This window comes from Mesoplodon bidens (genome assembly GCF_964165515.1).
Source record: "Mesoplodon bidens genome assembly, chromosome: 7".
Taxonomy (NCBI): Eukaryota; Metazoa; Chordata; class Mammalia; order Artiodactyla; family Ziphiidae; genus Mesoplodon; species Mesoplodon bidens.
Window position 1 is genome coordinate 23,753,924 of NC_138164.1, and position 27,848 is coordinate 23,781,771.

The 27,848-nt window shown below is 39.6% G+C and overlaps 1 protein-coding gene across 11 annotated transcripts in view; it reads left to right on the forward strand.

Annotated features, from left to right (window-relative positions):
- The first annotated feature begins 16,816 nt into the window (after positions 1 to 16,816).
- The window catches only part of EXPH5 (exophilin 5), a 68,730-nt gene continuing 57,698 nt past the window's right edge, over positions 16,817 to 27,848 (forward strand). For 3 of the 11 annotated variants that reach the window (XM_081240189.1, XM_081240194.1, XM_081240195.1), the window contains exon 1: positions 16,817 to 17,143. In XM_081240189.1, the coding sequence (XP_081096315.1) occupies positions 16,827 to 17,143 (317 nt within the window). In that variant the 5' untranslated portion in view covers positions 16,817 to 16,826. The remainder of the gene's footprint in view (positions 17,144 to 27,848) is intronic. The other 8 variants (XM_081240198.1, XM_081240200.1, XM_081240190.1 and 5 more) reach the window with 4 other exon arrangements.

Sequence of the window (27,848 nt, forward strand, 5' to 3'; positions counted from 1 at the left end):
TATTATGTCCATATAAATATAATTCACAGATAAATCATGAGTTTAACCTTCCTGGTAAAACTTGCTCTTTCCCCTAAAATTAATAATTGGGTTCTTTCTTACATTGACTTTCAACAAAGGGTACCCACCACCTCCAATTCCAGGCTTTCTGCAGTTCTGCAGTGTGAAGCAACTTGCCTCTTGGCCTCCTTGACTTCATAGGTTTTTACCTTTCTTGCTTCTGCTAAGCCAGTTAACACTGGTCTGTTTTGTCCTGGTGGATTTTTAGCTATGTTAAATAGTATTTCAGGAGAGATTAAAGGTAAAGGAATGTATTCAATCCACTCTCTAATAAAACTATATTGCTGAATATTTTAAATATAATGAGCTGTATCATTTTTATGAAAACAATATGTTTTATGAATAAAAAGTTATTTAGTTGAAAAGAAATAATATTCCTTTACATCTTCCTGTAATCCTCTCAGAGTTAAGGTCAAGTTTCTCAACATGTCATGGGAGACCCCTTCTGAACTGGTCCTCTCTCTACACGCCCTCACCTACCACCTCAGCAGGACCACTGGAGGAGAAACCATGGGCCAGGATCTTTCAGGTTATCCATGAGATAGATGAGAATTCACTTTACCAGTGCTATTGCTGCCCCTAATTTCTCTGTGCCTGTCTTCTTTTTTGTAAGATAGGAACCATGCATGACATTGATCTCATTGAATATGTTTTATCAGATCAGGCCAGGAAATCTATGCTACATTATGAAAAGTGGCCTTTTTAGAAAAAGGCTTGTATGGAAACACTGAAGTATTGTCAACTGGGTAGCTTACCTTAAGTCTTACCTAGATGACAGAGTTTCCAGTTCTTTATACTGACATAAGTGTTTCATCGCTCACTGTGGATTAAGTTGAATTGCCGGTTCCCCACCCACTGTGTCAAAACAAAAGCAACTTAAAAGGAGAAGGCAAGGGACAGAGCATAGACTTTGAAACCGCATAATCTTAAATGTCATTTAAGTTTCAATTTTTATCCTTCCCTGCTTAGTGGAAGCAGAGATTCAAAAGGTGAGGTCCTTCTTCTCAAACATTTCAAATGAATCTAAAAGAACCAGTCAAATGAGAGCTGCTCAATTCTTAAAGGGTAAAAGTTGCTATTTAGCCATAGAACAACTTCACTGCTGTTTGAACATTTGTACTTATAATGTTACTGAACAGGAAGTACATGGAAACTGAGCCCTCCATGGATTTATATGTCAATGTAAACCCTGCACCCAGAAAGCATGCTAGACGCAGTGTGTCGATTCTTGAGGTGTGTCTTTCACAATAATCTCAGTTACACCATGAAAATTATCTATAATACACAAGACCCACCTCAAATGAAAAACTTTCTGATGAGACAATGAACATACATTGGCTTGTTTGCTTAGGACAAGCCTATAACCACAATGAAAATGAGCCTGCTACTAGGAAAAAATTAGAACACCCATGAGTTAAGAAGGCAAATGTTATCAAGCAGATCTTTCAAGCTGGTGGTCTTGAACCCTTGGGAACCTTGAACACAGGTCTTTAAAATTTCGTATTTTCATTTCAAAGATAGTCTAAAAAATTAATATAAGCACTATAAGGCTAATATTTTTTTAAATATTAAGCAGGTTATATTTTTGTTTTCCTAATTAATCATGTTCCCCAGTACCCTACTATCATTCATGCTAAGCCAGATGGAAGCCCCAGGGAAGAAGGTACAAACTAGAAGAAAATTCCATAATTGGGGAGGATATGATAGAAGGCAAAGTAATCCTACTTCAAGATTAGGAAGGGAAGCAGAAACCCTCTGGAAAGGGAAGGAGATGGAAGAAATGGGGCAAGAGGTCAGAAACTATTGTGTCCTTCTCATTGATCTCCCAAACCTCACTCCTCCCTGTTCCTTTCTTCTCCATTCAAATTGCTTCTTCCTGGAGTAAATCCTTTAGAAGCTCTTTTAGCAAGGATCTGTGAGTGGTAAGTTTTCTTACTTTTGTCTTAAAATACATTTATTTTACCTTATTTTAGCCTTCCAACTGAATGATAATTTAGCTGGGGATAGAATTCTAAGTTGACAGATTTGAAACTTCTATTCGATTAACTCTGAACTTGTTCAGTTCTGTTGGAGTCTATTGTCATTTTAACTAATGTTCACTTTTAGTGTAATTTTTTTTAATCCCTGGTTGTTTTAATATTTTCTTTTATTTAAGTGTTCTGTAATTCTTTGTCCTGAGCATTCATGTCTTTCATTATTTCAAGAAAATTCTCAGTCATTATCTTTTGAAACACTGCCTCCCTTTCACTGTCCAGTCTCTCCTTGGAAATTCCTATTAGATAGACGTTGGACATCTCCCTTTTTTCTTCCATGTCTCTTAAACTCTATTTCATGTTTTCCATTTCTTTTTTTTTTATTGGAATATAATTGCTTTACAATGGTGTGTTAGTTTCTGCTTTATAACAAAGTGAATCAGTTATACATATACATATGTTCCCATATCTCTTCCCTCTTGTGTCTCCCTCCCTCCCACTCTCCATTTCTTAAATAAATCCTTTGAGATTCACATACTGTATACGTTTCCTGAGATCTATCTCTTAGGTCATGAATTCTCTATTTAGGGAATTAAGGTTTCAAGTTACAACTATATTTTTCAATTTTTATTTTTAGAAGTTCTGTTTCTTAAAGCTTGCCTTTTTTTTTTTTTTTTTTTTGCGGTAGGCGGGCCTCTCACTGTTGTGGCCTCTCCCCATGCAGAGCACAGGCTCCGGACGCGCAGGCTCAGCAGCCATGGCTCACGGGCCCAGCCGCTCCGCGGCACGTGGGATCTTCCCAGACCGGGGCACGAACCCGTGTCCCCTGCATCGGCAGGCGGACTCTCAACCACTGCGCCACCAGGGAAGCCCAAAAGCTTGCCTTTTATAGTATATCATTTTCCTATGCCTTCTATTTTTTCTTATCTCTTAAACTATTTTAAACATTTGTATTTTGTAGTGCTGTAAGCTGAAGTTTGGGTGAGGGACGTTTTGAGAATGTATCAATCCGCTGTTTATTGAATCTGATAACTTTCACACATGGTGAATTGTTTCCTCCTTTGTTTTGTAATTTTAAAAATGTGAGTTTATATGGGTTTCCCTGGTGGCGCAGTGGTTGGGAGTCCGCCTGCCAATGCAGGGGACGTGGGTTCGTGCCCTGGTCTGGGAGAATCCCACATGCCGCGGAGCGGCTGGGCTCGTGAGCCATGGCTGCTGAGCCTGTGCGTCCGGAGCCTGTCCTCCGTGACGGGAGAGGCCACAGCAGTGAGAGAACCGCATACTGCAAAAAAAAAAAAAAAAAAAAAAAAAGTGAGTTTATCTTCAGTGGGAATTTTTTTCAGTGAAGACTTGGATTTGGAAGTACTCTCCAAAGTAGCTTATTTGTTTATTTGATTTTTGTTTTTCCCAGGCTGCTGAGTGGTATCACCAATGGGGACAAGTTTTTACATTAACTTTTTCATTTCGGGAGTGGGTGCAGGGCAGTTTTTCCTGGACCATGCTGGAAGTTCCAAACCTATACATGGAGAAAACTTGGGATTTTTGATTTGGTTTTTTTTGTTTGTTTTTTTTCATACCTAAAGACCTAAGCATTGACAAATTCCCTTTGAATCTCCTTGAGACAGTGGGGAGAGTTTTTCTAGTCCTTCTTTCACAGAGATATATCCCTTTCAGTGTCCCTGCATAAGTTTAAAATCCATGTCCCTAAATAATAGTGTTAATTTCTAAGTGTGAAAATTACCTCTGCTCACCAGGGCCACTATATGGTGAGCTATGTGTTCAAAGTAGTACTCATGTTTAACTCTTTTACCAAAGTCAAACTTCTTTTTTTGGAGAGATAGTTCAAAATTAAAAGACATTTCCTAGAGAGGTCAATCCATTGAGACTTTCATTTGTTTGTAGAAAGCAATGTGATGCAAGGGAGTTATGAACAACTTTGATTGTTATAGGCCAATGAGAAAAAAAACACAAGAAGCAAATATAATACATGAATGATGTGTTCAATCCAAGTGGAGCCTTCATGTATAAATTAGGGAAAGTTTTACAAGTGGTACAAATAAAGACAAGTGGTAGAATAATTGAACTGAGTCATCACACAGCAAATGCTATAAAGGGCATGCCATCATAAAAGAGCAGTGTGTTTCATAAATTCCATCTTTGTACACAGATGCTATCAAGAGTTCATGACCATTATGTGTAGTGGTAAACATGCAAAGAAGTGTTTCTTTTTTTTTCTTGAATTTTATTTTATTCATTTTTTTCACACAGCAGGTTTTATTAGTTATCCATTTTATACATATTAGTGTATACATGTCAATCCCAATCTCCCAATTCATTACAGCACCACCACCACCCTGGCCACTTTCCCCCTTGGTGTCCATACATTTGTTCTCTAGATCTCTGTCTCAATTTCAAACCGGTTCATCTGGACCAGTTTTCTAGGTTCCTCATATATGCATTAATACATGATATTTGTTTTTCTCTTTCTGATTTACTTCACTCTGTATGACAGTCTCTACATCTATCCACGTTTCTACAAATGACCCAATTTTGTTCTTTTTATGGCAAAGTAATATTCCATTGTATATGTGTACCACATCTTCTTTATCCATTCATCTGTCGATGGGCATTTAGGTTGCTTCCATGACCTGGCTATTGTAAATAGTGCTGCAATGAACATTGGAGTACAAGACTCTTTTTTTTTTTTTCTTTTTCGTTTTGCGCGGTACACAGACCTCCCACTGCTGTGGCCTCTCCCGTTGCGGAGCACAGGCTCCGGATGTGCAGGCTCAGCGGCCATGGCTCACGGGACCAGCCGCTCTGCAGCATGTGGGATCCTCATGCACCGGGGCACGAACCTGTGTCCCCTGCATCGGCAGGCGGACTCTCAACCACTGGGCCACCTGGGAAGCCCCATGACTCTTTCTGAATTATGGTTTTCTCTGGGTATATGCCCAGTAGTGGGATTGCTGGGTCATATGGTAATTCTATTTTTAGGTTTTTTAAGGAATGTCCATACTGTTCTCCATAGTGGTTGTATCAATTTACATTCCCACCAACAGTTCAAGAGTGTTCCCTTTTCTCCACACCCTATCCAGCATTTGTTGTTTGTAGATTTTCTGATGATGCCCATTCTGACTGTGCTGAGGTGATACCTCATTGTAGTTTTGATTTACATTTCTCTAATAATTAGTGATGTTGAGCAGCTTTTCATGTGCGTCTTGAGCATCTGTATGTCTTTGGAGAAATACCTATTTAGGTCTTCTGCCCATTTTAGGATTGGGTTGTTTGTTTTTTTAATATTGAGATGCATGAGCTGTTTATATATTTTGGAGATTAATTCTTTGTCCATTGATTTGTTTGCAAATATTTTCTCCCATTCTGAGGGTTGTCTTTTTGTCTTGTTTGTAGTTTCCTTTGCCTTGCAAAAGCTTTTAAGTTTCATTAAGTCCCATTTGCTTATTTCTGTTTTTATTTCCATTACTCTAGGAGGTGGATCAAAAACGATCTTGCTGTGATTTATGTCAAAGAGTGTTCTTCCTACGTTTTCTTCCAAGAGTTTTATAGTGTCTGGCCTTACATTTAGGTCTCGAATCCATTTTGAGTTTATTTTTGTGTATGGTGTTAGGGAGTGCTCTAATTTCATTCTTTTACATGTCCAGTTTTCCCAGCACCACTTATTGAAGAGACTGTCTTTTCTCCATTGTATATCCTTGCCTCCTTTGTCATAGGTTAGTTGACCATAGATGTGTGGGTTTATCCCTGGGTTTTCTGCCCTGTTCCATTGATCTATATTTCTGTTTTTGTGCCAATACGATTTATCTTGATTACTGTAGCTTTGTAGTATAGTCTGTAGTCAGGGAGTCTGATACCTCCAGCTCCGATTTTTGCCCACAGGACTGCTTTGGCTATTCTGGGTCCTTTCTGTCTCCATACAAATTTTAAGATTATTTCTTCTAGTTCTCTAAAAAATGACATTGGTAATTTGATAGGGATTGCCTTGAATCTGTACATTACTTTGGGTAGTATAGTCATTTTCACATTATTGATTCTTCCAATCCAAGAACATGGTATATCTCTAAATCTGTTTGTATCATCTTTAATTTCTTTCATCAGTGTCTTACAGTTTTCTGCATACAGGTCTTTTGTCTCCCTAGGTAGGATTCTTCCTAGGTATTTTATTCTTTTTGTTGCAATGGTAAATGGGAGTGTTTCCTTAATTTCTCTTTCAGATTTTTCATCATAAGTACATAGGAATGCAAGAGGTTTCTGTGTATTAATTTTGTATCCTGCAACTTTACCAAATTCACTGATTAGCTCTAGTAGTTTTCTGGTGGCATCTTTAGGATTCTCTATGTATAGTATCATGTCATCTGCAAACAGTGACAGTTTTACTTCTTCTTTTCCAATTTGTATTCCTTTTATTTCTTTTTCTTCTCTGATTGCCGTGGCTAGGACTTCCAAAACTATGTTGAATAATAGTGGTGAGAGTGGACATCCTTGTCTTCTCTGATCTTTGAGGAAATGCTTTCAGGTTTTCACCATTGAGAATGATGCTTGCTGTGGGTTTGTCATATATGGCCTTTATTATGTTGAGGTAGTTTCCCTCTATGTCCACTTTCTGGAGATTTTTTTTTATCATAAAAGGTGTTGAATTTTGTCAAAAGTTTTTACTGCATCTATTGAGATGATCATATGGTTCTTCTTCAATTTGTTCATATGGTGTATCAGAGTGATTGATTTGCGTATATTGAAGAATCCTTGCATCACTGGGAGAAATCCCAATTGGTCATGGTGTATGATCCTTTTAACGTGCTTCTGGATTCTGTTTGCTAGTATTTTGTCGAGGATTTTTGCAACTATATTCGTCAGTGATATTGGTCTGTAATTTTCATTTTTGGTAGCATTTTTGTCTGGTTTTGGTATCAGGGTGATGGTGGCCTCATAGAATGAGTTTGCAAGGGTCTCCTGCAGAGGCGGGGGTGGGAGGCTGTGGCTCACTCTGAGTACAAGGACACTGTCAGCAGAAGTTCTGAGAAGTACTCCTTGGCATGAGCCCTCCCAGAGTCCACCGTTATCCCCAGCAAGAGCTGGGTAGACTCCAGTGTTGGGTCGCCTCAGGCCAAACAACCAACAGGGAAGGAACCCAGCCCCACCCATCAGCAGACAAGCATATTAAAGTTTTACTGAGCTCTGCCTACCAGAGCAATACCCACCTCTACCCACCACCAGTCCCTCCCATCAGGAAACTTGCACAAGCCTCTTAGATAGCCTTATCCACCAGAGGACAGACAGCAGAAGCAAGAAGAACTACAATCCTGCAGCCTGTGGAATAAAAAACACATTCACAGAAAGATAGACAAGATGAAAAGGAAGAGGGATATATACCAGATGAAGGAACAAAATAAAACCCAAGAGAAACAACTAAATGAAGTGGAGATAGGAATCCTTCCAGAAAAAGAATTCAGAATAATGATAGTGAATATGATCCAGGACCTCGGAAAAAGAATGGAGGAAAAGATCGAGAAGATGCAAGAAATGTTTAACAGAGACCTAGAAGAATTAAAGAACAAACACCTAGAAGGATTAAATAACAAACAAACAGAGATGAACAATACAATAACTGAAATGAAAAATACACTAGAAGGAATCAATAGCAAAATAACTGAGGCAGAAGAACAGGTAAGTGACCTGGAAGAGAGAATGGTGGAATTCACTGCTGCAGAACAGAATAAAGAAAAAGAATGAAAAGAAATGAAGACAGCCTAAGAGACCTTGGGAAAACATTAAATGCAACAACGTTCACATTTTAGGGGTCCCAGAAGGAGAAGAGAGAGAGAAAGGACCTGAGGAAATATTTGAAGAGATTATAGTCGAAAACGTTCCTAACATGGGAAAGGAAATAGCCACCAGAGTCCAGGAAGGGCAGAGAGTCCCAGGCAGGAGAAACCCAAGGAGAAACATGCTGAGACACACAGAAATCAAACTAACAAAAATTAAAGACAAAAAAAGATTATTGAAAGGAACAAGGGAAAAATGACAAATAACATACAAGGGATCTCCCATAAGGTGAACAGCTGATTTCTCAGCAGAAACTCTACAAACCAGAGGGAGTGGCATGCTATATTTAAAGTGATGAAAGGGAAGAACCTACAACCAAGATTACTCTACCTGGCAAGGATCTCATTCAGACTCAATGGAGAAATCAAAAGCTTTACAGACAAGCAAAAGCTAAGAGAATTCACCACCGCCAAACCAGCTCTACAACAAATGCTAAAGGAACTTCTCTAAGTGAGAAACACAAGTGAAGAAAAGGACCTACAAAAACAAACCCATAACAATTAAGAAAATGGTCATAGGAACATATATATCGATAACTACCTTAAATGTAAGTGGATTAAATGCTCCAACCAAAAGATACAGGCTCACTGAATGGATACAAAAACAAGACCCATATATATGCTGTCTACAAGAGACCCACTTCAGAGCTAGGGACGCATACAGACTGAAAGTGAGGGGATGGAAAAAGATATTCCATGCAGATGAAATCAAAAGAAAGCTGGAGCAGCAATACTCATATAAGATAAAATAGAGTTTAAAATAAAGAATATTACCAGAGACAAGGAAGGACACTACATAATGATCAAGGGACCAATCCAAGAAGAAGATATAACAATTGCAAATATATATGCACCCAACATAGGAGAACCACAAAAAATAAGGCAACTGCTAACAGCTATAAAAGAGGAAATTGACAGTAACACAATAATAGTGGGGGACTTTAACACCTCACTTACACCAATGGACAGATCATCCAAACAGAAAATTAATAAAGAAGGAAACACAAGATTTAAATGACACAATAGACCAGATAGATTTAATTGATATTTATAGGACATTCCATCTAAAAAGAGCACATTACACTTTCTTCTCAAGTACACAGCGAACATTCTCCAGGATAGATCACATCTTGGGTCACAAATCAAGCCTGAGTAAATTTAAGAAAATTGAAATCCTATCAAACATCTTTTCTGACCACTACATTAAGAGATTAGAAATGAATTACAGGGAAAAAAACTGTAAAAAACACAAAAACATGGAGGCTAAACAATACATTACTAAATAACCAAGAGATCACTGAGGAAATCAAAAAATACCTAGAGACAAATTACAACAAAAACACGATGATCCAAAACCTATGGGATGCAGCAAAAGCAGTCCTAAGAGGGAAGTTTATAGCAGTACAAGCCTACCTCATGAAACAAGAAAAATCTCAAATAAACAATCTAACCTTACACCTAAAGGAACTAGAGAAAGAAGAACAAACAAAACCCAAAGTTAGTAGAAGGAAAGAAATTATAAAGGTCAGAGCAGAAATAAATGAAATTGAAACAAAGAAAACAATAGCAAAGATCAATAAAATTAAAAACTGGTTCTTTGAGAAGATAAACAAAATTGATAAAACATTAGCCAGACTCATCATGAAAAAGAGGGAGAAGACTCAAATCAATTAAATTAGAAATTAAAACGGAGAAGTTACAACAGACACCACAGAAATACAAAGCATCCTAAGAGACTACTGCAAGCAACTCTATGCCAATAAAATGGACAACACGGAAATAAATGGACAAATTCTTTGAAAAATATAACCTTCCAAGACTGAACCAGGAAGAAACAGAAAATATGAACAGACCAATCACAAGTAATGAAGTTGAAACTGTGATCAAAAATCTTCCAACAAACAAAACTCCAGGACCAGATGGCTTCACAGGTGAATTCTAACAAGCATTTATCGACGAGATAACACCCATCCGTCTCAAACTCTTCCAAAAAATTGCAGAGGAAGGAACACTCCCAAACTCATTCTATGAGGCCACCATCACCCTGATACTAAAACCAGACAAATATGCTACAAAAAAAGAAAATTACAGACCAATACCACTGATGAATATTAGATGCAAAAATCCTCGACAAAATACTAGCAAACAGAATCCAGAAGCACATTAAAAGGATCATACACCATGACCAATTGGGATTTCTCCCAGTGATGCAAGGATTCTTCAATATATGCAAATCAATCACTCTGATACACCATATGAACAAATTGAAGAAGAACCATATGATCATCTCAATAGATGCAGTAAAAACTTTTGACAAAATTCAACACCTTTTATGATAAAAAAATCTCCAGAAAGTGGACATAGAGGGAAACTACCTCAACATAATAAAGGCCATATATGACAAACCCACAGCAAGCATCATTCTCAATGGTGAAAACCTGAAAGCATTTCCTCAAAGATCAGGAGAAGACAAGGATGTCCACTCTCACCACTATTATTCAACATAGTTTTGGAAGTCCTAGCCACGGCAATCAGAGAAGAAAAAGAAATAAAAGGAATACAAATTGGAAAAGAAGAAGTAAAACTGTCACTGTTTGCAGATGACATGATACTATACATAGAGAATCCTAAAGATGCCACCAGAAAACTACTAGAGCTAATCAGTGAATTTGGTAAAGTTGCAGGATACAAAATTAATACACAGAAACCTCTTGCATTCCTATGTACTTATGATGAAAAATCTGAAAGAGAAATTAAGGAAACACTCCCATTTACCATTGCAACAAAAAGAATAAAATACCTAGGAAGAATCCTACCTAGGGAGACAAAAGACCTGTATGCAGAAAACTGTAAGACACTGATGAAAGAAATTAAAGATGATACAAACAGATTTAGAGATATACCATGTTCTTGGATTGGAAGAATCAATAATGTGAAAATGACTATACTACCCAAAGTAATGTACAGATTCAAGGCAATCCCTATCAAATTACCAATGTCATTTTTTAGAGAACTAGAAGAAATAATCTTAAAATTTGTATGGAGACAGAAAGGACCCAGAATAGCCAAAGCAGTCCTGTGGGCAAAAATCGGAGCTGGAGGTATCAGACTCCCTGACTACAGACTATACTACAAAGCTACAGTAATCAAGATAAATCGTATTGGCACAAAAACAGAAATATAGATCAATGGAACAGGGCAGAAAACCCAGGGATAAACCCACACATCTATGGTCAACTAACCTATGACAAAGGAGGCAAGGATATACAATGGAGAAAAGACAGTCTCTTCAATAAGTGGTGCTGGGAAAACTGGACATGTAAAAGAATGAAATTAGAGCACTCCCTAACACCATACACAAAAATAAACTCAAAATGGATTCGAGACCTAAATGTAAGGCCAGACACTATAAAACTCTTGGAAGAAAACGTAGGAAGAACACTCTTTGACATAAATCACAGCAAGATCGTTTTTGATCCACCTCCTAGAGTAATGGAAATAAAAACAGAAATAAGCAAATGGGACTTAATGAAACTTAAAAGCTTTTGCAAGGCAAAGGAAACTACAAACAAGACAAAAAGACAACCCTCAGAATGGGAGAAAATATTTGCAAACAAATCAATGGACAAAGAATTAATCTCCAAAATATATAAACAGCTCATGCATCTCAATATTAAAAAAACAAACAACCCAATCCTAAAATGGGCAGAAGACCTAAATAGGTATTTCTCCAAAGACATACAGATGCTCAAGACGCACATGAAAAGCTGCTCAACATCACTAATTATTAGAGAAATGTAAATCAAAACTACAATGAGGTATCACCTCAGCACAGTCAGAATGGGCATCATCAGAAAATCTACAAACAACAAATGCTGGATAGGGTGTGGAGAAAAGGGAACCCTCCTACAGTGTTGGTGGGAATGTAAATTGATACAGCTACTATGGAGAACAGTAGAGGTTCTCTAAAAAACTAAAAATGGAATTACTATATGACCCAGCAATCCCAATACTGGGCATGTACCCAGAGAAAACCATAATTCAAAAAGACACATACACCCCAATGTTCATTGCAGCACTATTTACTATAGCCAGCTTATGGAAGCAAGCTAATTCCCATCGACAGACAAATGGATAAAGAAAATGTGGTACACATATAGAATGGAATATTACTCAGCCATAAAAAAGAACGAAACTGAGTCATTTTAGAGATGTGGACGGCTCTACAGACTGTCATACAGAGTGAAGTAAGTCAGATAGAGAAAAACAAATATCGTATATTAACGCATATATGTGGAACCTAGAAAAATGGGACAGATGAACCATTTTGCAGGGCCGAAATTGAGACACAGATGTAGAAAACAAATGTATGGACACCAAGGGGGGAAAGCGGCAGGGGGGTGGTGTGGTGTGATGAATTGGGAGATTGGGATTGTCATATATACACTAATACGTATAAAGTGGATAACTAATAAGAGCCTGCTGTATAAAAAAATAAATAAAATTCCAAAAAAATAAAAATTAGTTCCAGGTGCTATGGTAAAGGTCTGTATGGGTAGAGTGAGGCTTGAGAGAGTGTGTCATCAGGCAGGGATGAATCCCGTGGAGAGGGTCAGGAAAGTGTCCATATGCAAAGTGAGCTGAGCCTTTAGAATGAAACTCTTGTCTTTAAAAGGTTTAAAATCAACAAGTTTACAATCTCATTAGAGAGTCCAAATTTAAAATACATGAAAAAATAGTGAATAAGTTGGCATTAAGCTGTGTGGGACTGATTAATAGATCTAAAAGCTTTTTGGGAAGTAGGGCGGGTAAGTTGGAGTAGGTGCATAGGGAAGGTGTAAAGGAAGTAAAGTTGAGCCAAGCCTTAAAATGAGCAGGATATAGATAAATACAGTAGAGTAGGTGGGTGAGCACAAGGCAAGGAGAGAGTCTAAGCAGACAGAGACCATAATGAAACCAACCGACTGGGGCAGGTTTGGAGGGATAACAGGGTCAGATCAAGATGGGGCTTTAGAAGTAGGCAGTTTGGGGATTGACGTAGAAGGTGATGTCCTTTCTCACATATTCCTGATTCTAGAGGAGTGGGATAGGGAGAGTGGGAGGAAGACACAAGAGGGAGGGTATATGGGGATATATGTATACGTATAGCTGATTCACTTTGTTATACAGCAGCAACTAACACAACAATGTAAAGCAATTACACTCTAATAAAGATGTTAATAAAAAAGATCATTGCTCTCTATCCAGCTGCTACTATTAAAAAGCAGACTGATGAGTATCTCTCTAGCTGGGAGGCTGGGCAGGAGGTTGTCAGGTTTACCAAACACTAAGGATGAAAATGGCTGCTTGGAGCTGGCTGAAGGAGCCTGTAAAACAACCCGTTGAGAATTATTTTTACTTTAAAAGCACTAAGTTTATAACCCCACAGAAAGTGCCTGTGTGGTTTCCAGGGCAACCCCAATGCTTTATAAATTTCTCAGTATAAAACTTCAATATAAAAATTTCTCAGTCATATTCCCCTTTGTGCCATAATGCAGGGCTGAAACATGCCTGGGTGCTGATGGCCAGGGCGGTCATTCAAGGTTCTGAACACAGCCTCTATTTCTGTCTCCCCTTTGCTCTGGCCATCTTATCTAGTCTCAGGATTTTGGCAATCATCTTTAAGCAGATGACTTTCTAATCTACTTCTCCATCCGTGTGTCAAGAATTTCTGGCCCCACATTTTTCACTTTTACTCAGTACCTCCATGTGGATAAATTGCATGTACCTCAAACTCTTTATGTCTAAAACGGAACTCCTAATCTTTTTACAAGCCCTATGCTTCTCCTATAATCAAAAAGACTACTCTCCTTTCAGACACTTCTCTTGAAACCTTGCATCATCTTTGTGCCTCTTTCTTTCTTAACTCATATCTAATGAGTTACCAAGTCCAGCCAATATCTTTGGACTCCAAGCCTCTTTTCTATTCCCAATTCCACTGCTTTTTTTCTGGTCCTCCTTCCCCTTTCTCCTGCATCAGCTTTCCAACCCACCAGTGCCCCTTGCTACCATCCTCACTCTACTCTTTCTCACCTACTGCTGCCAGAATCGTCATCCCAATATTCAGCTTCAACTTTATCGTTGTCATCCTTAAAACCTGTGTTGACTCCTTACACAGTGGAGTCCAGATTCTTACACAGTGGAGTCCAGATTCTTCAGCATGGCATTCATAGTCAGGGCTCAGCCTAATTTACTCTTTCCATGTCCTATGCCCTACCTTAGTGGTTTTTCAACCTTTTTAATTATTGTCCCCCAAGGTGTCTTTTAAGGGTTTTATTTTTTTCTTAATCGTCCCTCTCATGAAATTTTAATGCCATAGGTATACTGTCTGTTTATACACTGGGTGTATATCCGTACTTTCCATTTAAAAAGTAAGATGTTTTTACCCTCCAAGAACCAATTTTTGCTCCAGCAGGGGCAATATTGCCCCTATTTAGAATTCATACTCTAGCCAAAACACATCTTTTACCAATCCCTGAATATGCCCCTGTATTTCCTAGCTTCCAAGTTTTTACTCACTTTGGCCATTAGCCAGAAGAGTAGAGGGATTATGAGAAGATTCCTAGAGTGTACTTCTGCTACTCAGTGCACTGCTCCCCTTGCCTAGAATAGACTCACACATCTCCTCCCACTATCCGCTATTTCTTCCTATTGAAATATGACTCTTCATGTTGCAACCCAAGTACCATTTCCTCCCCCTGAAGCACTCAGCTGGAACTAACTTCTTCCTTCTGTGCTCTAATAGAACTTACTTTATACATCCATTATGTTCTTCTTTGTTATGTAGTCATTTTCCTATTTGTGTTCTCTCCTTCACTGTACTATAAACTTCCTAAAGACAAGGACTATCTTCTTCACAGTGTATAGTGCTTTCATATAGTAGGCACCATTATATGTTATTTGAAACCAATTCACTGCTACACCGGGAACAAAATAAGAGCCTACCTGTGCACACATTTAAAAAGTTCCATATGTATGCTGAATAAATGAACACACTAAAGAGTAGAAAAAATGGACATCATAAACAAGACACATTCCTAAACCATCATTAACACAGAGGTTATTTATAAAGAAGTTCTGTGTGTTGTACAACATTGGTGAACTGAATTAATTCCTGCTTCATAGAAATAGCAGATGCTCACAGAAGTTATTTAAAGCCTACCTGCCTAGACATGTCTTAAATAAGTATGATCAAGGTGAGTAGAGGATCCAAAGGCCAAAACATAATAGCCATTTTTGACAAATGTTTTTGTTGCAGATACAAAATCTTTATTGTGCTTATTCACTATGAAAAGAGATGATACATGTGGAAGCACATTTTAACTGTTAGTAACAATCACCACTACATAAGATGTGACCAAATTAAGGCTATGGGACAATAAAGTTGATCTGATGAAGCTATTTTTGTGTGCAAAGTGAAGCCAAAAGAAACAAAATGTTTTCTGAAAAAGGCTGGATAATTTTTATTTCAATCCTATCAATCTTTTAATGCATTTAAGTGCTGAGGAATTGTTCAGTAGAAATCGACAGAGTTCTGTTTTAACAGTGTTACTCAATTTTTTTTTTTGGATGACCACAACAAAAGCAACAATGATTGCAATTACCAAACACGAAACACACTCATGCTATGTCATAATATTGACATTCAGTCCAGTAATCCTCCACTGTAACAGCTCCTTTACTTTACAGTGAAAATTGATTTGTATGTTTTTTGCCTCTGAGTCCTTGTGGAATTTTTTTTTTAATTCAAACAGAAAGTCACAAAAATTATAATCATCCTCATCAGTTCACTCAGTCCCATGTAATTAATTTTTTTTATCTTGATCTTTGGTTAGCACTTTATGAATTCATGAGTTTTCTATTAGAGTTCTGGAAATGCTTATTCATTCAGTTCAGCAGTATAGTCAGTTACCAGAAACCTGTACTTGTCAGAGGCTTTTCCATGAATTCCTTGAGGATGAAACCCTTTTATAGGAACATTTTTGCAAAAGCATCAGAGTATACCCAGAACTGTCTGTAAATGACAAAAGACTTAAAAATGACCATGGTTAAAGATTTGATGAAAGTTCATAATAATGCAATTGACAAGGAAATTTAGTTATTTCTGAGTTATACGTTTTAAAGTATGGATAATTTTTTAAATGTATATTTATAAATATATCTAGAAATTTCCATCATATCTTGGAATAGTACTTTCTAGGGAAAGCTATTTCTGTGGTTTCATAGGATTACATTCTGCCTTAGAGGATTAGGTGTTTTAAAGTGGCACTTTTATTACTTCCCTGAAACAGTTTATTAAGAAGATTATCAAATCTTATAGAAAACTACAAACAGGTGCTTCTTACCATCCTTTGGTCATGTCTTCTGTTAAAATACCATAAACGGCTTTGTGTTTGTTTGATTTTTCTAAAGTCTGAGAATGACTTCTGTGGACAGTGAGTTGGGGGTATCTGAGGGATGGGAGAGTCAGCAAATAATTTATTTCCAAGGATACACTAAATTCAGCCTTGGGGCCTGGTCCGCCTACAGCCAGCTGTATAATAAGTTCAATCCTTCCGGGTCTTTCTAACAGGGTAACCCTTCTGCCAGTTCCAAAGCTCCTAAGCGCAATTCTATTTCCTAGGGGCTCTTCTTTGGAAAGGAGGGTTAGTCGTGAAACTGTCTCCTTTTCACTCCTGCTAGTCAAGTTCAAGTTTTGTGGGCAAACACCAGCCAAAATAAATACGCTAGAGCCAATGCTGAAGCCTCTGCCTCACTTACGGGCAAAATTACGTAGGATCGTCTAACAAGTCTGAGAGGGGGTGGGGGAGGGAAGGGAGGAGCGTGGAAGGGGCCGCCCCTTTGGAATGTGATTGGTTCCCTCTCTCCCTTCAGCCGTTCATTTTGCATCTCGGTTGGATAGGCTGAGAGAAATATGTCACTGAGGTGTTTTCAAAATGAGCCCTGTAGGTGTGGGCTGTTCCCTAGGTTTGTGGTTTTAGATTTTCAAACGGGCGGACTTATCATTGGCTATAGGATCAAGTTCCTGAAACTGGTCTTCTATAGCTTGAAAAATGTCACTGTAACCGGAAGCGCCAAGGAGCTTAAGTGTAATTCACACACAGTAGAGGATATGACGAAAGTTCCTCAGGGGTTTGATTTCAGTTTCCTAAATGAAGAAGAAGCCAGGAAGATCCTTCAGGTGCTGGAAAGAAATGAGGAGCTACAGAGGGCAGAGAAGGACAGGATCAGGTACAGAGCCAATTTCTTTTTCCCCTGGGTCTGGGCCACAGTGGGGGGCGTCCGCGTCGTCCCCCGAGCCCGGCGTGAGCGGAGGAAGGGGACGAACTTTTGTGGGGCACCTGTCCGAGGCTCGGGGACGCTTAGCATCCGCCCGGAGCGCGCGGCTTGGCAGGGGGAAATCTGCAGTGAGTCTCTCTTGAGAACGTTGGGAGGCGCTGCTGGTGCAGACACGGCCTTCCGGGCAGGCTCAGGTCCCGCAGCGTAGGGCGCGCTCCTGCCCTCGCCGCGCGGGAGCGTGCCTTGGCGCGTTTCTTCTCAGAGTGGGTCCTGAGCGGCGGCTCCTGCCCCAGACCGGGACACGTGGGCGGCAATCGCCGCAGGGGGTCCAGGCTGGGTGGCGGGTCTCTCAGGTGTCTCCTAGGCCGCCACGTGGCGCGGGCCAGGTGGGCCCATGAAACGGGGTGGGGAGCGCCGTCCTGCCCCGCGCGTATCCACGTGCTTACAGAGGCCTCCGGGTCGTCCACTCTCGCCCAACACACTCTTCCTCTGCCCCAGAGAAACCTCCCTCTCCACCGGACTCGGGCAGTCAGCGAGGCCCGGGAGAGCTGGCACCTCACTGGAGGCCAAGTGTTTCCCACCCCAAGGGCTGGAGTTCGAGGAACTTGCCAAATTGTGTGGAGTGAACCCAGCTGGGACTGGGCCGCGTGGGGTGTCTAGAATGGTTCGATCCCCTTGAGTGTGGCGCTAGGGGAAGAAGTTGCAGCGGAATTTCCCCCTTGACCTTACTATACAGTGTTGTAGGTGAGGGATTAGTTACCAGGGAATGAAATCCAGAGATCATTGCCTGAGATGTAAAGTAACCAGTTTTTCTGCTGGGGAAGTGTGGGATAAGTCCTGGAATGAATTAAAGACTTTCTCACCAATCCTGGAATAAACCCACCCAAGGCCTTCTCCAGTGGACTGTGGAAGAAAATTTAGGGCATCACTCTCAGACCAGAAAGTGTGGCACTGATGGAATTTAGAAAGCCATTTTGTTTGTGAACAACTTCTTGGTGATCTAAGTTCTATGGTTCCACTTCCTTCCAGGCATCCCACTTACCCCCCCCCAACCCCCAATCCCCCAGTGAAAAAACCTCCAAAGATACTCTTCACATAAGGAAACCCTAGCTGGTTTTGTAGAAGTGATTAAAATACACTGGGCCCAAAGCCCTGTCTTCTCTCCCCACTCCCCACCCCCCAGATATGACTCTTGTGGGGAGAAATGAATATTTGAAGTTTGAGGATGTGTATTTCACACCATCATACTCTGCCTTTAGAAAAATAGGCTCCATCATTTCTTCAAACTATGCAGAAATGTGCCCTCATGAGCACAGTATGTCCACACCCACATACACCCAGGAGCATGTGCCCACACGTATGCACGTGCAGTGTACACAGGCACACCCAATGTTGGGAAGGAGAGCTTTAGAATTGCATGCTTGCCTTGTTGTGTTTTCTCTATAGCAGCTCATGGTGCCCGTGGCAGCTGACTTTAGGGGGAACTACACTTAGGTGGCAAAGTCCATCGGGCTAGGCCTTAGAAGGAAGGCTAAAACACATTTTATGATTTCATGGCACTCATATCCTAACTGGAGCATCAGCAAAAAAAGCCATAATGCTAAGACAAACATCAATACTGTTATCTGATAGGAATATTGGCATTATCAGAGAGGAAATTTAAAATAATTAAGATTATTTACTCAGGCACAGTGTTTTTTTCTGCTTTGTTTTTTTAAAAATCTGTTTAATAAAGGTCTGGAGCAGAAAAAAAATCAGTACTGTTAACTATTAAACAAATGTTGAAAAATAATTACCCCAGCAATTTTTTAAATGTCACCACTAAAATATAAAAATAATTTAAGGAAAGCAGACACTTGAGCCAAATGCTCAAGGCAATTATTTCTAGTACTTTATTTTCCCCTGGTTGATTCCTGTGTCTCACTATCAAATACCTGTCCCTGGATAGCAGTCTCCATGGGATTGCTCTGCTCACCAGCTCACATGCATTGGTTTTAGAAGTAGATACTGGCATGCAGAAAAGCCCTGAGATGACATGCCCACTTAGCTTTTCTGTTCATTTTTGATCATCGTATTTTCCTAATCAAGTCAAGACACGTGACTTATAAATCAAGAGTATTATTTGAGAAAAAATACAACAGTGCTGTCTAAGAGACTCTCAGAGGCCTTTTTACTATACTGAGAAACAGTCTTCAGATCTCTTAATTAGGACAAAAAGGGAAGGGACTAAATGCAGAAGCTTGGAAGGTTTGCTGGTTAGGGCCTATCTATGATAGGCTTGAGCTGTCTACAAGACAACTAAGAAGAAGTATCCTACAGTTAGAAATATAGAACTACAGTATCATGCAAGACCAGAGGTGTCCAGAGGTGGATGTTAATGGCACAGAACTAGTTGAGTTCACCATGCAGGAGACCATAACCCCACCTGTAGAAATGAGCTTCCCCCGATCTTCCTTCATCAGTACCAGAACTCTCTGGCTCCAGCTTACTGGGAAAGTATTAACATTAAATATTATAATGTTTCCAAATATATGAAGAGTTTATTCAGATTTTTAAGAAAAACACCAAGATTCAAACTGACGAATAAGCAAAGATAGAAAGAAATCATTCACACTAGAAGATATCCAAACAGTAAACAAAACATATGGGAAAATGTTCACCCTAACAGTAATTAAAAGAAAGAAAGAAAGAATATCAAAGTAACCTCAATATATCATACTGCACCTTTAAAAATAACTGAAAAGACTTGGTGAGGGTTGAAGTGAAATGGATAGATTCTGCATATCGTTAGTGGCATTGTAAGTTGAATATCATCCTTTTGGTGAACAATACTGCAACACCTGTGAAGATACGACTTGCCCTTGACCCAGTCATCCAATTCTTGAATGTTACTCATTTGTAGGAGATTGAGGTGGAGAAAATGACCACACCAACATTTATTAAGTGCTGCCTTTTTAAGTAATAATAGTAATTACTGTGATAATAATAATTGCTAACATTTATTTGTCCCTTACTGTATACTAGGCACTGTATTAAACATGTTATATATATTTAATTAATCCTCTCAATAACCTCGTTAGGTACACACTTTAATTTCCATTCCACAGAGAAGGAAACAGCTTAAAAATTTTGAGTATCTTGTTCAAGTTAAGCAGCAGAGCTAGAATTCAAATCCAGATCCATCTCAAAATTATTTTACCCATCAGCATTGACTAATCCTCACAACCATCCCTTGGGGTAAGTATTATTAATGACTTTGTACAGAAGAGAAACTGAAATTTAGCAAGGTTAAGGAACTTGCCCAAGGTCACACAGCTCGTAAGTGGCAGAACTAGAATTTGAACCCAAATCTATCTGGCTCTAAAAACCTGTATTCTTTCCACTATACCATATTTTTCCCTGAGGAAACCATTTAGTAGAGGAAAAACAAGACATATACTCTCAGATATTGCAGTGTTACCTATAATAGCAAAATAGTGGAAAATTTCAAATCTAAGTAAAAGTGCAGTCATTACAAAGGACAATTATGAAGACATCATTATGTCCCATCCAATATGATATTTTAGTCCTATATTTCTGACTACCTTGGTTTTGTAGACACCTCAAGCTTGTCATGGATGCAGCTGTGGAAAAATGTGTACGAGGCACTGTTCTGTGAAAAAGCAGAACACAAAATAGTGCTTATGTTATTATTTCACTTTCTTCTGGGCATCTGGGCATGTGCATAGCAACTAGAAGAAAATAGCAAAAATCTGTTCTTCTCCTTTCCGTGAATCTCTAGGGCCTGCTGCAGCTCCTGGCCCATGGTGAACAGTCAGTAAATGTTTGCTGAAAGGCATGGGCTTGCCCTGACAGCTCAGGGCTGGGCTCTCCTGCCCTCAAACCCAGCACTGCCAAGATGGGAAATCAGACCTGGGGGTAAGGATGCTTGGTAGTCTGGGCAGGAATGCTGGGCACATGCTTCTTCCTAAGGCTCTGGGAAGGCAGATGAGGGGAAAGGTGTAGGATTTCATGGCTAACAGGAGAGGGAGACCCGGGTCACAAGGTTTCTGTCTGTATAGGCCCCCTGTAAATACTTGATGAAGGAATTAATGGTCTGCACTGGCTGGAGTCAGAGGCTTCTGCTGTCCCAACTTCTCTTCCCATTTTTCAGTCTCTCTCTGTTTGTTTCACCTTCTTCTCATCCCTCAATACCCTCTGCCCAGTTACATGGGATTTCTCCCTCCTTTGAACCCTGTAATGGACTATAATCACTCTGTTACATTTATCCTCTTCTGTCCTGTCAGTCTGGGATCTGAGCTACAGAAACTGAGAGCCAGTTAAAGAAATGGAAATACTTAAATTCCAATCTGTCAGTTACGCTTCTTTTTGGATTGTGGAAAGGATTTTGCCTGGAAGTATTCACTTGGGTGTGGCTTTTTAGGCCTTGTACAGTCTGTGGTTTTAGCTGCAGTGAAGAAAAATGGCTGAGAGTTTGAATCACGATTGGCAGGTGAAAAATTTCCCCTTACTACTTCTATCACACCTTGGAGGAAATATATATGTGTGTGTGTCTACATATATATACACAAATACTATAGATGATAGATAAATAGATAGATAGATAGATAGATGGAATAAAATCTGAAAAGCATCTTACTTTTTACAAGTCTTTGAAAAACACAGCTACCTACCTATCACCCCCACCACCCCCATCTCATAAGTGTGACTGAAATAGAAAGTACCAAGAGATTATATCAACTAGTCAAGCTCACAGAAGAGATATCAATAAATCAAAAATGTTTATTTTTCCTATTGCAGAAAACTTATAAAGTATAAGATGTTACAGCACCAGGTGTAATTAAGTTGAAAAATGGCATGTCTAGATTTAGACTATCTTTGCTCAGTGGCAAGATTGCAGCCCAGGAGACTTTTCTAGAACTTAGCTGTTTCTATTGATTTACACTAGTGTACTTGAGCTGTGGCTCAGTCCTGAGGGGGACTGTGTATATCAAAGTAGTGAAGTGATTGGTAGCTGGTGGAAACTGCAACATCCTGCAGAGATTAAAAGCCAGATACACAAGTCTCCTGTCTCTCCTAGGCTTTCTGCCTGCCCTCTTCTCTTCCAGCTGGTGAAATTTGCCTCTGGCTAGGATAGGCTTTCAGGAAACTTTGTATGCTTATTCATTGGGCATCTACTCTGTGCCAGATACTGTGTTGGCCCTGAGGATACAGCAAAGAAATTCTGCCCCAAATGGCTTTAGTCTATGAAAGTTTTTGGTTGGTGGTAAGTCCTCTAAGATGGAAGACTTCATATAAATGTAGCTTGCCCTCATGGAGCCCTGCGTGGCTGGGGAAGGGACTGTGAGAACTGCCTGGAGGTCACAAGAGTGCTCTATAGGCTGGAGTGTTCTGATAATATAGCAAGGAATGGGATCAATATCATGGATCTCTGAGACTTCTGCACTTTTCAGTAACATCCAATTTAGTTAATTCCTTTAAACTGAGGGGAGAGCTTTCTCTCAGACAAATTCTCCTGGCTAGTTACTCCTTGGATTGGTCTCCATGGGCAATACATGTGGAACTACTATAATATTATAGTTCCATATCCCAAGGTTGGGGATTATTGTCCTCATTAGGTTTTGTGACATTATTATAACTCTTTTAGCTCTTAGTTTTTATCCTTATCCTAATCTGATAAAGCAGGTATTTTTTTTCAAAAGATAACAACAACAACAACAGTAATAATAGCTCTTATTTATTGAGCACTTGCTCTGTGCTAAACTCTTCATGTGGGTTATCTCCTTTAATTATTTCTACAACAATCTGATGAATTAAGGGATATTTTTAATCCCCATTCCACAGAGAAAGTTTAGGGAGGATAAGTAACTTGAGTGAGATTATATTGCTAAGAAGCACTGGATTTGTGAACTCCATCAGCACTTAATCATTGTGCAGTGTTACCTCCTACAATGAAGTTGAAGTGATTACCCTCACATTGCCCATCTAGCTTGTAAGAGGACCAGCACTGAGTTGTTTTCACTTTAGAGCTCTTGCTATTCACTGACCATGAAAATAGAAAACATACAATTCTAGGTAACGTGCCCTTACTAAAAATTGGGAGTATAGGGGCTTCCCTGGTGGCGCAGTGGTAGAGAGTCCGCCTGCTGATGCAGGGGACACGGGTTTGTGCCCCGGTCCGGGAGGATCCCACATGCCGCGGAGCGGCTGGGCCCGTGAGTCATGGCCGCTGAGCCTGCGCGTCCGGAGCCTGTGCTCTGCAATGGGAGAGGCCACAACAGTGAGAGGCCCACGTACCGCAAAAAAAAAAAAAAAAAAAAAATTGGGAGAATTATTATTAAGGTAAAGGACATAATGGATATTGGGGGACCACTAACAGTATTCGCCATATATAGGAAAAATTGCAGGTAACTGTTGTCAAGGAAAATAATCAATAAACAATCTATAATAGGAATAGAAAAGAGTATTACTTGAGCCAATCTGAGGACTATAGCCCAGAAGACAGCCTCTCAGGTTACTCTGAAGAACTTCTCTGGAGAAACATGGTTTTCAACACAGTTTTATATCTTGTCAGAACAAAGAACATCAAACAAGTCATGGATACATTCCTTTGAGGTTTAAAAAAAAAAAAAACAGATCAGCACATACACAGTGAGTCAGTATAGCCTTGGCACCTGGGAAGGGAGTCTTATCATCAAAGGAGAACCAGCATTAGTGTCCCAGGAGGGGAGGCATTTAATCTTTACTTTTAACATGGACATTCTTTACTTCTGGTCACTGTGCCCTTTTCTTTAATAATTAAAGCAGATGTACAATGTATGTACACACAGGCTGTTTTAGTTAGCACAAAATTCAAGTTTACTCATGTATAAGCCAGAATGACTTCCCTGTACCTCAATATGTGAAATTTTCTTTTATCACTGTTTGTTTTTTTTAAAAAGCATATATGTATTTTGTAAGGATATACTCTAAACTATTAAGGTGGTTATCTCTTGGATGTGATATTTAAAGGAACTCTAACCATTTTACTATTATTTTATTCCTTAAAATTATCACGGATTTTTTTTTTTTTTTTTTTTTTTTTTTTTTTTGCGGTACGCGGGCCTCTCACTGTTGTGGCCTCTCCCGTTGCGTAGCACAGGCTCCGGACGCGCAGGCTCAGCGGCCATGGCTCACGGGCCCAGCCGCTCCGCGGCATGTGGGATCTTCCCGGACCGGGGCACGAACCCGCATCCCCTGCATCGGCAGGCGGACTCTCGACCACTGCGCCACCAGGGAAGCCCCACGGATTATTTTTTAATGATTATTTCTTTTGACAATAAATAAATGCAAAATAACTCTCTTTTTCCTTCATAAATATGACTTTTAAAATATTTGTCTTAAAATATCTGAATATTTTTCTGCCCTTTTCTTTATAATGTTTTATACATTTTGTAATGTTAATGTATTTATGGGTAAGTTGGTTTCTCTACATCAATCTCAAGTTCTTTGTGGTCAAGGATTATCTTAGGGATGGAGAGCCTCACACACCTAGTAGGTACTCAGTTCCTAATTAAGTGGACTTTAACTAACTTCTGTGAGGGAGTACAAAATGAGGGAGGGATAGATCTGGGGAAACCATATGAAGGACAAAGAAGGTCAGATTAAGGTTAATCAGAAAATATTTTTCTTCCTGTTAGCACATTTGGGTTTTAAAACTGAGAACGAGTTGGCTAAGAGCCTCGCTGAAGCAATTCAGATCTGTTTTTCTGCAGTTACTTACTGCACAGGCCATAATATTGAGAGCCTAGGCTCACTTCACTCTCCTGCTCAGGAATATTTCCTTATTGGCATTGCCAATAGCCCTAATTAAAGGCTGTACTCAAAATATCAACTTGGCATACCACAGGAGCCAGCTTCCTTATTCCTCTGTGTGTTAGACTTTCTAACGATGAAAGAGGAAATTAGGGGCTACAGTGATCACCAAACTCCCCACTTTCCAAAGAAAAGTTGTGGTGTTTTATATTTATATCAAGTTTGCCTTGGTTTCAATTTTAAAACAATGCATTTAATGGCAGTTGAAGGAGGGAAGGGTCTGATCTGGGGTGGGGAGAGAGTAATCTGGCAACCACTGCTCTGTTCTCCAGATCTGTTGAAAAGATCTGTCCTCCAGGTATCAAGAAGGGCCATGCTCCCTCTGAAGGCACTTGGGAAGAATCTGTTCCAGGCCTCTCCTAACTTCTGGTAGTTCCTGGGCTGGTGGCAGTGTAACTCGTCTTCACATGGCATTCTCCCTGTGTGCATGTCTACCTCTGCTGTCCAAATTTTGCCCTTTCCATAAGGACACCAATCATACTGAATTAGAGCCCACCCTAATGACCTCATTTTATCTTGATTACCTTTGTAAAGACCCTATCCCCAAATAGGGTCATGTTCTGAGGTACTAGGGGTTAGGACCCCAACATATCTTTTTTGGAGGACACAATTTAATACATAACAGTAAGGCTGGTTCAATGTTTTAAAATAAATTACTGTAAACCACTATATCAACAGTCTAAAGAAGAAAAACACATGATCACATCAGTTGATGCACAAAAAGCCATGGTAAAGCCTCTTGGCGGGCTTCCCTGGTGGCGCAGTGGTTGAGAGTCCGCCTGCCGATGCAGGGGACATGGGTTCGTGCCCCAGTCCGGGAAGATCCCACATGCCGCGGAGTGGCTGGGCCCGTGAGCTGTGGCCGCTGAGCCTGCTCGTCCGGAGCCTGTGCTCCGCAACGGGAGAGGCCACAACAATGAGAGGCCCGCGTACTGCAAAAAAAAAAAAAACAACAAACCAAACTCTTGGCAAGGAAGAAATAGAACCTAATAAAAGGTATCTACAAAAAACTTAAAGCTAACATCATATTTAATGGTGAAAGACTGCTTTTCCCTTAAGATTGAGAACAAGACAAGGATGTACAATCAATCCTTCCATTCCTATTTAACATCATACTTGAGGTCCTAGCAAGGCAAAGAAATGAAAGGTATACATATCAGAAAGGAAGAAATAAAACTATCCCTATTTGCAGACGACATGATTGTCTACAAAGAAAATCTCCCCCCAAAAACTACCAAAAAATTCCTAGAACTAATAAGTGAATTTAGCAAGGTGGTAGAATACAAGATTAATACACAGAAATCTACTGTTTTTCCATATAATAACAATGAAAGTTAGAAATCTAATTTTTAAAAAATTTTATGAAAAAACAGGAACTGAATGGACAAAACAATTTTGAAAAAAAGAAGAAAATTGAAAGAATCACACTACTTGATTTTAAAACTTACTATAACATCACAGTAATCAAGCTATCATAGTAGTTGTGAAGGGAAAAACATATAGTTTAATGAACAGAATATAGTCCAGAAATAGACCCCAAAAATATAGCCAATTGATTTTTTTTTTTTTTTTTTTTTTTTTTTTGCTGTACGCGGGCCTCTCACTGCTGTGGCCTCTCCCGCTGCGGAGCACAGGCTCCGGACACACAGGCTCCGCGGCCATGGCTCGCGGGCCCAGCCGCTCCGCGGCATGTGGGATCCTCCGGGATAGGGGCACGAACCCGTGTCCCCTGCATCGGCAGGCGGACTCTCAACCACTGCGCCACCAGGGAAGCCCATAGCCAATTGATTTTTTTGCAAAGGTATGAAAGCAGTTCAATGAAGGATAGTCTTTTCAACAAAGGGTGTTGGGATATTTGGGCACAAGGCTAGAAACATTTTCATCACCCCCAAATTGAACATTAAATAGTTACTCTTCGAAAGACAGATACCATATGATATCACTTATATGTGGAATCTAAAATTTGACACAAATGAACTTATCTATGCAACAGAAACAGACTCACAGACATAGAGAACAGACTTGTTGGTTGCCAAGAGGGAGAGGGGTGGGGGAGGGATGGGTTGGGAGTTTGATATTAGCAGCTGCAAACTATTATATATAGAATGGATAAACAAGCTCCTACTGTATAGCACAGGCAACTATATTCAATATCCTGTGATAAACCATAATGAAAAAAATATGAAAAAGAATATATATATGTGTGTGTGTATATATATATATATATATATAAAACTGAATCACTTTGCTGTACAGCAGAAATTAACACAACACTGTAAATCTACTGTACTTCAATAAAATACATTTTTTAAAAAGTTACTCTTCATTCCTGCCTCCCTCCAATGCTGGCAACCACCAATCAGCTTTCTGTCTATACGCATCTGCCTAGTCTGACTGTTTCATGTAAATGGAACCTTTCATAGAATACATAACCTTTTGTGTCTGCTTTGCTTAGCATAATGTTTTGAGGTTTATCTACTTTGTAGCATGTGTCTGTACTTCATTGTCTTTTATGACTGAATGATATTGCATTGTATGTACATACCACCATTGGTTTATCCATTCTTCATAAACATTTGGGTTGTTTCCACCTTTTGGCTATTGTGACTAGTGTTGCTATGAACATTTATCTACAAGGATTTTGAGTACCTGTTCCCAGTTCTTTTGGTTATATACCCAGGAGTGGAATTACTGTGACATTTGGTAATTCTGGGTTTAACTTTCTAGGAATCATCAAAACTGTTTTCATCCACACTCACTTTCTTTCTTTTTTTTTTTTTTTGTGGTACACGGGCCTCTCACT